General features: G+C 38.2%; 1 protein-coding gene across 8 annotated transcripts in view; it reads right to left on the bottom strand.

The window, feature by feature from the left end:
- rapgef2b (Rap guanine nucleotide exchange factor 2b) overlaps positions 1-12,750 on the bottom strand; it is a 91,154-nt gene that overhangs the window by 51,519 nt on the left and 26,885 nt on the right. For 6 of the 8 annotated variants that reach the window (XR_013295535.1, XR_013295533.1, XR_013295534.1 and 3 more), the window contains exons 2-4: positions 10,674-10,744; positions 8,985-9,041; positions 3,611-3,694 (exon numbers count right to left, since the gene is read on the bottom strand). Coding sequence is in view for 1 of the 8 variants with exons in the window: in XM_077577754.1 (XP_077433880.1) it covers positions 3,611-3,694; positions 8,985-9,041; positions 10,674-10,744 (212 nt within the window). In the remaining 7 variants the exon portion in view is untranslated. Of the gene's footprint in view, positions 1-192; positions 399-3,610; positions 3,695-8,984; positions 9,042-10,673; positions 10,745-12,750 lie in introns of those variants that run through there. The other 2 variants (XR_013295539.1, XR_013295538.1) reach the window with 2 other exon arrangements.

Below are 12,750 nucleotides of genomic sequence, written 5' to 3'. Positions count from 1 at the left end.
TTGAATCCCCCGCAGCAAAGAATCCCATCTTTTGACGTTTTACTTCAAACGTGTGCTCCATTCCAGATCCAAAATAGCTCCCGTTGCGCATTCCACGCCCTTGAACGCTTCACCCGCTCCCGGCTCACGTTTTAACATCACACCCAAAACAAGTCACTTTTTTCACGGCACGGGGAGTTAATTGCCGCTTACCCACCCGCCACCACTCTGCTGCCGGAGTGACGCCGCCACCTGAGAAGATTAGACGATCCTCCTTCCTCCTCCTCCGGAAATATCCCGCAAGGTTAGTCCCTCAGTTAAGTCCCTCGGGCATGTTCCAAGTCTGGAGCTTGCGACGTCTATCCCACTGTGCGCACCCGGTCACCACTACTGTGAGAATGAGAGTGTGTGGCTAGTGGATCAGCCCCCCCGTCCAATGGCTCGGCCCCCTTTACGGCAACACTCCCCCCCCCAATCCTTGTAATGCGCTACGCAGCCGGCATTCCACCGTACGACTCACTTCCCGCTACGAGGGAGTCAAGAGGGTGGAGTGTGTAATTTGTGTAGGGGGGGTAAAGGGAGGGAATGGAATAGGAATTCTCCCGCTATTCGGCAGAAGTTACTCATGAATACGATGCTGTAAAAACAAATCAACCGGAATGAAGATGCCTTGTGAAGTAACAGCCTTTCCCAAGCTTTTGAAGCCACGCCCCCCACCCCCCACCCCCCCCCCCCCACCCCTCCACACTGACCTCGCGTTAACGGTCCCAACGTCAGCACAACAAAAAACATGTAACCAAAGCATGTGACAAATGTCCTCCCTTGTTTCACTATAGTTTTATAACGCGCCCCCAATACCACAAAAACGCCCTAGGAAAAAAAAAAAAAAAAAAGTAAAAATAATGTTTAATCATGCCAGTGAGAACAAAACTCTCATGTGTCCATGTTGTGGCAAAAAAAAGTTCCACATAACATCCTTGTACAGTTGGCGCACCCTCCTACCACAAAAAAACCCTATAAGTAAAACAAAAAGTTAAAATAATGCCAGCATGATCAAAAGCACGTTCCATTTCACATGTTGGCGCACCCCCCTCTTTCCTAAAAACGTCCTAAAAACAGAACAAGTAAAAAAAAAAAAAAAAAAAACTCAGTTTCAAGTGAACACATAATATTTATTCATGTCAACATGACCAATGCACTCATGCTCCACTTTGTAGCCGCCTAGTACAGTTGGCGGATCCTGTCAAAACAAAACAAAAAGTCAAGAGTGTCTGTTGGCGCACCCATCATGTGTTTAATCATGTCAAAATATTTACTCCCTTAAGTGTCACTGTGTTGCTAAAAAAAAAATATGCGCATCTTGGCGCAGGTGGCACACACAAATTTGTCCGCCTACGCTTAAAAAAGTGAATTTGCTGAAATGAGTAAAATGACAGAATAAAAACCTAAATGAAGAGTGTTCCTGGGTTGCCGCATCACGACTGACAAGGACGGGTGTGAACTCCGCTAACCTTTACCCGAGCAGGTCATGGCGCAACATTCCTTGGCTGAGTTCCCGTAAGGCTGCTGATTCGTTTTTACTCGCCTAGACAGGAAGTGATGTATTTTCTATGAATTAAAACCAGACCAGCGCCAGTCAGCTGATAGCGGCGATAAAAGACAATAAATGTAGGAAGTGAAAGCAGATTGAGAATGAGGGGAATGCTTTTCATCACTGCTACTTTGGTTAGACTTGTAACACAAATTAGACAATGTTTTACCTCTGATTGTCAACTTCTGAACTTGTGTGTTTTGAAAATGTGACATGCTTTCATGAAAGTAAAAATCTGTGGCTAAAATTGTTACTAAATGTACATGAAACAAGCCATTGTGTAGTAATCTTGCAGTTCATTTTTTAGGTTTGTTTAGTTTGTTATTCAACTAACTTTTAAGAGGTGATCGACAGGTAAAAAAAATATGTTGTACTTTCCTAAAAAGAAGACAAACTATTAATACTGTACTTTCCAGAAGACAAACTATTGATGTTGCACCTTCTTAACAAAGAAGACAAAGAAGTACTGATGATGTACTTTCCCAAAAAGAAGACAAATGATTTTACACTTTCTTTAAAGAACACAAACTGTTTTCACTGACCTAAAATGAAGACAAACTATTAATGCTGCACTTATAAAAAGACTGATGCCGCAGATTCCCAAAAAGAAGAAATGACTGATGTTGAGCTTTCTAAACAGAAGTCAAACGATCAACGTTGCACTAAAAAGAAAAACTATGTTGCACTCTTAAAAACAAGTCAAACTATTGATATTTCACTTTCCCATAAACAGGACTGACCTCTCACGTTCCTGAAAAGAAAAGAAGACGAACAGCTGATGATGTACTTTCCAAAAAAGAAGACATAAGTTTTACACTCTGCTAAAAAGATGATAAACTACTGATGGTGCACTTGAAAAACAAAAATTACTGTTTACTTATTACTGTGCCTTTAAAAAAGGAGGAATGCCTAAATAGAAGATTACTGATGTTCCAGTACTTACACATATTGATGTTGAACTTTCCTAAAAAGAAGATAAAGTATTGATGTTGCACTAGCGTGAAGAGGGCCAACCAATGACCTTTCACTTTCTTGACAAGACAAACCACTGATGGCTTAAACGTAATGTGGATAATCGGCCTTGACCATAACTTAAGTGGCGAGTTAGGTTATTTCAAAATGTGACAATCGCCCCTCTGTTAGTGTAGCGCGTAAGTAATCGCGTTGTGAATGTGTTGTCACCCACTTGTCAGGCTTGGCTTATCTGGGTTACGTTTGAAGTCGGACTGGCCTCTGGGATAAACAAGCTTTTTCGCTTAATGAGTCATTCATTGTCGGCCGGCTGCGCTGAGAGAGGGCGGATGAAGAAGAAACCCATCTGAAAGCCAACATGTCGTTAAAATCTCCACCAAGACGCCTTCGCTTGGCTCCTTTTTCGATTTCAGTCCAAAAACTATTTCGGCTCTGGCATACAGACTTTTTTTCCGGAGTTATCAGAAGTGGGGGATTCCACTTGCCAATTTTGGCTAAATCTTCAAAAGACTCCGCTTATGCTTCTTACCCTAGTTCAAGGGGGCCGATGTAATCAAAGGGCCACTTGGACTGAGAGCGGGGCTGCATGTTGCCCATCCATGCCCCAGTTATTAAAACTTTCTTTTGACTTAGTAGAATTGACAGAAAACTTTGCTGACTTCGGGTACCACTGTAAGAATAAGCAGCTAAAAATGTATTAATAGTCAAAACAATACCTGCAAATTGTCATCCTGTTTACTTGCACTTTCACCTAAACGGTGAAGTTTAAACTTGTTAGCATTCAAAACTTGTTCCTGCTTTCAACGCCCCCCCCCCCCCCCACACACACGTTCATGTGAATCTAGAGAATGACCGGCGAGCGACTCCCGCCCTCTACCGGAACTGTGACCCGTCCGCTCGAGTGCTCTTTTGTGTGTTATGCAATGCACAAAAAAGATCGCCCACGTCGGTCAGTTGGCCCAACAAAAGCGGCGCTTTTCCCCGACAATGCAAGAGGGTTAATTAGAAAAGACAGCCAGCGTAAAAGAAGCACTAAGCGCCCACAAAACAAAATGGTGGACGACCTACCTGCTTCTTGGCAAGAACATGGACTCCTTGATGAACACGGAACCTGACAAAAGGATGTACCAGCAGCTTCCAATATCATCAGGGCTGCGAGAAGAGATTAAAAAACACACACACAAGGATTAGTGCAAATTCCTCCACAAAGGATCAAATACATCAAATACATACTCATTCATTGACCGCGATGTAGTACATAGGATGAATTCAAATGAAAATGTCATTTGAACCCCCCAGAAAATTACAGGGAAAACGGGGAAATACTAATTATAGGACAAAACAAAAACTATCAAGATAGAAAAGAAAAATTTGAAAGATAAAGACATCAAAATATGAATAAAATACTTGAATACAAAATAAGAAAAGAAAATAAAATAAAAAATACTAAATAAGACTAAAATATTAGAAAATGCAAAATATTTGAAAACGCCAATGTACAGGGAAAGAAAGACGAATTGAGGGGGGGATGGAAAAGCACCTTTTAAAATATTGAATAATATTAGAAAGAAACACAAAAACGTAAAGAAAAAGAAAATTTTCTAATAAAAATAATTGTGTGTGTGTGGGGGGGGCATCACAAAACACAAAATAATTCAATTTCAAAATTTCAAAAACCTGAGAAATATAACCATAAAACCATAGTACAATGATTTGTAAAAAAAAATAAATAAAAATAAAAAAATGTTGTGGGGGGAAACTAAGAACATGTGAGAAAAATAAAACCACAATTAAAATTCAATGGAAAAAATATTTTTGTTGCATCTTGATTTATGTCTGACAAATTACCCCCCAAGTAATTTCATTGTTTCGATTCATTGTCGACTATTCGCGGACTGATGACGATTTAGTCTTGGTCTCCGTTCATTTACAACATATCCACTAAGACACTAAGCTAGCAAGGAACTATAGTAAAAATTTGAGGTGGTAATAAAAAAAAAAAAATTCTCAAGAAGTGGGTAAAAACCGTGTCACGCAGTGCAGACGGGGAGAACTGTGAATGAACCGCCGAGCCCGTCGCCATCCGCCCACATCCATTACAGCGCCCGAGGAGACGAGGAAGCACAGACGGGAGTAAACTCGCGGTGACCCGGTGTGATGACGCCGACGCCGCTGTTGGCTGGCGCAGCCTTTTGCAGATAATTGCCAAACAAATGCACACGCACTCTCCCGCCGGGAACATTTTGACAAGTTAATCTGCAGACTTTTCCAATTCAAAAGCAGCTCCTGCGGTGAACAACTACATTATTATGAGGGAAACGCCCAATAAGCAACTTGGACTGCATCTTTGAAGAGTGTGTGCAAAGTGTGATAAGGAATTTGCCAGGGATTTTTTTTTTTTTTGCGCCTTTTACAAATAATGGAACAATGGGAAACTTCACAGAACAAGACCAAGTAGAGAGACTTGTAGATCACATAAGGAGGGAAAGTCTTTGATGTATATGATAATAGAAAAATATTGTAAAATTTGGAACATTAGGGGAAAATACAAAGACAGAAAATGCACAAATATTAGAACTGAAAAAAAATCACCCAAATAAAAATAAAAACAATAAAAAGACAATATGATATACTGAAAAATACCACATAAACATTACAAAATAAAGAAAAATTATGACAAATACAGAAATATTAAAAAAAAAACATAAGACAAAAAATAATAATAGACAGGCAGCAAAAAATACAAATTTATGGAAATTTCTAATATAAAAAAATATTTGAAAAAAACACTGAAGCATACAGTATTTCAATAAAAAAAAAAATACGACAATATGCAAAATATCGGAAAATACACAAAATGGCCAACATAAGAAAATGTCAGACAAAAAATTTTTTTTAATGGAAAAATATTTGGGGAAAAAATGGGATAGATGGAAGCATCCCGGCGGCTGTGTGGAAGGGTGTTCCGCGATGCCGGGACAGAGTTGTGAAGTTTGCTAACTGACATTCACTTCTCAAACATGTTGCGTTGAAAGCAATCGTCGCAAGCGAACACGGCGACAGCTTGACTGAATTGGGCCACATTGTACGTGAAGAAGCGGCCAATGCGGAATGTCGGCCGGGGATGCTCAGCTTTCTTTCAACTGACACGATTGATTCATTGTATGCTTGGCGACAGCAGTGCAACTCCTCCACTCACAAATATGTCATCACTGGAAAAAAAAAAAAAGTTTTTTCTTTTGTACATCAAGTTTTATCCTGTTTTTTTTATGAATAGGAATTAGGAATATGTGCCATCAGTAGTCTGCCTTCTTTTTTGGGAAATAGTATGACTATAGCTTTTCTTCTTTTTGGAAAGCACAACATCAACAGCTTGTCTTCATTTTAGGAAAGTGCAATGTTAGTAGCTTGTCTTTTTTTTTTTGAAAAAAGCAGCATCACTATTTTTTCTTCCAACTACCCATCATTTAGTAAGCACATGCTACTACTTCATGACTAAATTAGTTGTATTTTACTTTGCTTATATCTAGCTCCATTATACAGTTGTTAACTCATTCACTCCCAGACATTTTCACTGAAGCAACCCCCTTCGCTCCCAGCTGTTCTACTGGATTTTGACTGATTTTGCAAGGTCCACAGAATATTGTGTTCGATTGCAATAAAAACAAGCAACCTACCAAAATAAAGATTAGAGTGTCTTCTTTCATCAGGGAAAAAAATATTAGAATTATAGCTAAGTTGCATCATTATTCACAAATCTGTTTAAAACCGTTGGTGGAAAGAGCTTGTTGCAACAGGGCCCCAGCTGATCTCTTATACTCTGATGCCACCTGCTGGCCTATTTTGTAATATTTACCATTACGTCAAGCATTCTCTTCAGTTCAGAGGCTGCATCAAAGCCTTCAGTGTGCTCTAGCATAAAAAAATCAAATAATTTTAAAACATATAAATACGTCTTTGGGATATAGAACATATAAGTTTTTGAGCGCAAATGAGTTAATGCTGTGCTTATGTAACAGTAAAAAAAAATACTCCAAAAATATGGTTATTAAAACGTATTATTTGTGATTGCTTTAAAAATCCGAGTGACCGTCACCTGGAAGTCATCCACTTTGGATTGAAGCGGCCATTTTGGGCTTGTACGCCCAAATTCAGTTCTCATCGAAAGCAGATATCCTAGACATGCGGATGACAGTAAACTGACAAGCTTTTTTTGCTTTGGCTGTCTAATGTGGGCGAAGCACTCATCAACATTAATGAGCAGAATACAGAATAAATTGACCTTAGACACTTGTTTTACCGATTGACACGAAATTGGGTGGGTGGACAAGTTAATCACACATTTTGACACATTTTGTTAAACGCATCAATTTTGAAAGTGTTCCAAGGCTCGTACTTTACAACTAAGGAATTCGTCCAAATGAGTTCCAATCAAATATACAGACCGATGGGCTAGGCTAAAATGTAATAAATAATTTCATTTCTTTTTCTGTTGTCAGGCTGCTGTTAAAAAAAAAAAAACCCTACAAAGTAAACAAAGCATCAAGAAATGTTGACGTCTGTTTGTATTTGGCTTGGAATGACAAGATGGTGAGACGTTTGACAGGAGCGCTCCGGCGTCCGACGCGAACCAAAAGCTAAAAATATAACAAGGGAGAAAAAAAGTTTGTTTGCGGCGCTTTCACCATGAAAGGCACACAGCGGAGTCTCAACGAGGGGACGCTGTCGTCAAACTAACTTTTTAGTGTTCGACAGCATCCACAAAAAGGAAAAGTCTATCGAGTAATGTTTGTTTGGGAAGCACTTTGAATGCACTGCAGCTACTTTTCCTCCCAAACCCGTTCGTGGCTTGAAGAGGAACAAAATGGCGGCAGCTGAGGCCTCGCGAACATCACATGACTAAACTCAGAAAACAGGTGGGCTGTGATTGGTCATTGCTTAGCAACTGTGATGTCATTCTCAGTTGACAGCAAGTGGCAAAATGGCCACAATGGTCAAAAACATCGAAGACGTTTCAAGGATTTCTTGTCACCTTGAATCAACATACTCATTCATAACAAGCACTTTAAAAGGGCTTTATTATCATTTGTGTGCTGCTGCACCAAACTCCACTTGCACAAGCAATGGCTGCCAGCTGGTGAGCTTGTAAACGGCGACACTGAAGAGGTTAAAAGGCTGATCAGAAGATAGCGAGCCTCAAGTCAAAATGTGTCAGGTCAGCCTCTTATCTGCGAGAGCACTGTAATCTGCGGACGGTAAATCCTGCAGGGTTAAGGCTTTTTCGCAGTATAGGCACTTTTTCATAAGCTTGGGATTGTGTAAGTGTGTGTGTGCGTGTGTAAAAATGAGCACTTTCCCAACAATTATCCTCTGTCACTCAAAGGTATACTGTAGATACCACGAGGGTCCTACGGGGTAGTTAACTGGGTCACATATGTGTATGTCGTTCCAAGTTATGTGATCTTTATTTAAATTTGATTTAATTTTTTTAAAGGCCACCTTATTAGATCTCACACAGTAGGACTCCTCCAAAGTGGAATAATTTAGACAACCACACTTTGATGGGAAGAAAAAAATATGCCTCAAAAAGCATTAACGCAACACGCTTGGCATTTTCTTTGGCTTTATCAATAAAGTAAAAAAAAAAACTGTGATAACGTTGAAATGGGAACGGAGGTTTAAAGTGAGGTAAAAACACATAAGTGAAATAAAATATGAAGAAAATAAAAAAATATAATACAAAAATTAATTTCAATAAAAGTAAACGAAAATTTGTACATTTCAATATTATTCATGACAACTAGAAATCAATTAAATAAAAAATAGAAAATAAATCATTTAAAAAGTTACAAATATATACAAAATAAGCGGAAAATTCAACAAATTAAACACACCAAATAAAGAAATTTTTAGAAATGCATTAAAATAAAATAACTAAGAAAGAACATTTAACAAATGAATTCATCTAATATCAAATAAAAAATAATTTAAAAAATGTGTTAAAATAAATTATATAGATAAAATAAGCAGAAAATTCAACAAATCATTTATATATTAAACTAAACATAAAATAACTATGAATAACTAATGAATACATCTAACATCATATAAAAAAATACATTTATTTTTAAAATGCATTTAAGAAATTAGCTACATCAAATATTCAAACAGACATAAACACGTAAAATAAGTAAAAACATAACGTAATAAAGACATCCACAATAGGCAAATACATAAAATTAAAATTCATGAATTAAAATACAACAAAAGCATTCATTTAGATTACAGTAAATAGAATATTAAAGTAAAATAATACATGGAAAAAAATGGGAAATAATTCAAACAAAACTAGTTTACACTTATACAGCTCCATAAACGTGTCACATTATCAGTATCCATTATTCAAACAACATCACAGTATCGTAGTCAAATTGGTACTTACTAGTAGAGCACTTCGTTGGCTTCGTGTCTTTCATAGCGCACCGTCTCGCACATGATCCTGCAGGTTCAAAAGATGATTTCAAAATCATTTACTCAAGGATTTTCCGGCATAATATACGGAGATGTGGCCACTTCCACCTAATTTGGGGCCGACATGGGCTCTACTGCATCATTAAATTCATTATTTGAGTAGCATTGTGCACAAAATAATAATAATTAAAAAAAAAAAAAAAACAGTTGGAAGTCACTCTGAAAACGGTCAAAGAGCCACGAACCACAAATTTTCTTTCGTACTGCAAACGTGCCGGACAATTTTGTGAACGTTCAAACGGGTAAATATTAAGATCATGGGAGTTGGTATAAAGGTATTCAGTAGAGGAGTTAACGCAAAACTTAAGTTAGTCAAATTGGAAAAAGTCTTGTTCACCACAAATTACGGCTAAAGATCAACATACGCGCCATTGTTTTGTTTCTTTTTTTTCTTCCAGATTTTCTCAATAACTGAGCAAATTCTTCTGGCTTAGACATAGTATGGAAGAAGTTTTTACATCAACTAACTCCCATTTTTCTTTTAAATATTTCATATTTTTCAGGACGGAACTGTTTTTGTTGTTGTTTTTTTACATAATCCTTCCACATTTCTCAACCAATTTAAAACTAAATTTCCATTCTCAGATTATCATTTGCTGTATGTTAGCATCACTTCTGTTAGGATGTTTTCATTCAGGCAATTCTCACAAGCTTGTGTGTGGGGGAAAAAAACAACAACACACAAATACAAGATCTTTAACATAATCCTTTGGGTTAGTGTGATGTCTGCCTGGAAAATGAGTGCTGGGAAGGGGTCAGTCACCGCGTGGAATGTTCCAGCTCACAGGTCATGTACTTTTTACATTGTTCCCTCGGCGGGATAATCCACATGTATGCATACACACGAGGCATGCTGGAAACGCACTGGCTGGCGGCAGTCACGTTTATTTCCCACAAGGATATTTTGATAGTTATTTAAGAAAACAATGGGAAACCCCGTGTGTAAGAGACAACATTTCTATTGTCATGCAGTTTTGCATTAATAATATCAAACCCTGTAATGGCATTATTAACTCATTCACTCCCAGCCATTTACACTGAAGCAACCCCCTTCGCTCCCGGCTGTTTTACTGGATTTTGACAGATTTTTCGAGGCCCACAGAATAGTGTGTTCTATTGCTATAAAAACATGGAACCCGCCAAAAGAAATTAGCATTAGAATATAGCTAAGTTTCATCACTATTCACAAACGTGTTGAAAACACTGGCAAAAGGAGCTTGATGCAACATGGCCCTGGCTGATCTCTTATACTCTGCTGCCACATTTTTTGTAATAATTACGATTGCTTTAAGCGACCTCTTAAGGTCAGAAGCTGCATCAAAACCTTCTGTATGCTCTTGCATTAAAAAAACGTATAAATACGTTTTTGGGAGGGAATGACAAAGTATAAAAAAAACATATTTATAAGTTTTCGGGTTTGAATGAGTTAAGTATCAGTTGAAATGGTACAGCACACTGACTTTTCCTCTCCCATCAGAATAAACTGTACTGATTTTGAATGAATCACGTATCCCTTTAACAGGTACATAGATCTGTTTTTTGTATCGAGAAAAAAAAAAGTGCAGATTTTGAATTGAGAGTAGCAAAATGCAATGCCCACCTCAGCTGGTGCTCCCGCAGGTTGGACAAGGCCTCCATGCCGTGGAGGTAGGAGTAGACGATCTCCAGGTCCTGAGGAAAATACAAAAAAAAAAAATGCACATTAATTCTGGAGCGTGTGAAGATGTGGCCTAAAACTGAAAATGAATATTTTTAGATGATGCTCTAGCATGGTTTCTTTCGGTACACTTAGCATGACTAAGCACTTCTCCAGCAACCCCATGTGGACCAACGCCCATTCAGAGTGCTACAAGCAAACAAACCTTTGACTCAGAAACATTTACAAGTGAAGCAACTGTAAGGCATTGGGGAACACTATATTATACTGGATGGGGGGTGGGGGGGTGTCACATATAAACTCCCCATTCAATGTCTTCATAAAAAGAACCAGTGAGTGCTGTTGGGATCGGATCCAAATGTGAGGTGAAAGGTCCACTGTGTGTTGATACACACTGGGGCACTGACCGCGTGTGTGGAAATGGCCGTGGTTGCTGGGCTGCGCAGTCAACGGGGGATGCAGCCATCGAATACTTTTAGAATCAAGCATTCGACGGACGGCTCCTTTTGATTAAACCAATAGTCAGTCTGCATAACACACAGAACATGTGGAATGAATTTTGGAATTTGAATTGAGTTCAGGTAAAACTGATTTCATATGCATACCATAGGGTATTTGATACATATATTTTACTGCTGGATTCTGTAAAAAAAATAAAATAAAATAAAAAGGGAAAGGCGAATAAATGTGGTTAATTTAGCAGAATCTCCAAGTAAAAGCGTTAATACAGAGACCATGTCCTTGCCCAAGTGATGCTATTTTATCCTTCCCTGCTGAAAGCAATTCATGTTGTAATAATTCTTCAGAAGGAAGCAAAAGGTGAAGCCCCGCCTTTAGGGTTTGGCTGCAATGAAGTCAACAGTGTGAGAAATTCCTTCATTCCGGAGGGCTCGCTTACATCACACACTCCCAACATTCCCACTACTAAACTGAACCTTATGTCCACAATGCAGCTCATCAGGCGCCAGCTTCAGTCAGCTACTGCCATCTGCTGGCACACAGAGCAACTTCACCCTTGAGCGTGACGACAATGAACGAAACGTGGTGATGAGAACATTGTAAACTTAAACTTATTTTCTCTATAAATGTTGATTTGTTTGGATGGATTTCATGCTAATCATGAAAGTTCACTAATTTTGTGCCATTTCTAGCATATGGAATTTGTTTTGAGTAAATGCAACGCTATTTCTGCAAATTTCTGGATGCTGCAAGACTACAAAATGGCACAATAACATTTAAATGTGTCCATTAATGAGTGGATCAAATTGACCGAGGGTCAATGAGTCGCAACGACAATGTGCAATAATTGACCATTTCATAATCATATCGTTTAAGTGTATATGAATGATGGCGCACCAGTAAAATATGAAGCCAATGGTGTTCCCCACATTCGTTTTGGGCCACAATTAAAAACTGATATATAAACTGATTATTTTTTTCTCTCTCCAGAACTTAAGATGCTTAATATAGAGGAATAAAGTCCTTCATGGGGGGGTAATTAAGCCCTGTTTTTTTTCTTCCTTAAATCAGTGTAAAATTATAATTTCCCAAGTAAAAGTCATAATATTACATTTAAAGTTAGGTTTAGAAAAAATATATATTATCTGGCTTTCCATCTTAGGGGTCAATAAAATTTATCTGTACTTGAATAATTTTAATATCATAAATATTCTGATTTTATCTTTGAAAAATACAATTTTATTCTTGCAAAATTACAACTTTATGCCCTTATATCCATCACTCTTTTCTCTTGCCAAGATTATGACTTCTAGGATAGGCAAGATAACCTTTGTGGGCAAATAAGCTATTTTTCTCTTATTTCTTGCCCAACTTTATCCTCATAACATTAAAACTGTAAACCCCCGGACTCCAAAAAGCTGAGAACATTAAAGCATATTGGTGCAAATTTACTCATCCCTAATCCTTTGCGCTGCAATGTGATTGTGAGTCCACTAGATGGCAGCCTCAGCCAGTTTGTGACGACGAATGGCCTCCACCGGCATTCAAGCAAGCAAAGGGA

The sequence above is a fragment of the Vanacampus margaritifer genome, chromosome 10, assembly GCF_051991255.1.
Source record: "Vanacampus margaritifer isolate UIUO_Vmar chromosome 10, RoL_Vmar_1.0, whole genome shotgun sequence".
Lineage (NCBI taxonomy): Eukaryota > Metazoa > Chordata > Actinopteri > Syngnathiformes > Syngnathidae > Vanacampus > Vanacampus margaritifer.
This window is presented reverse-complemented; position numbering and strand designations above follow the sequence as displayed.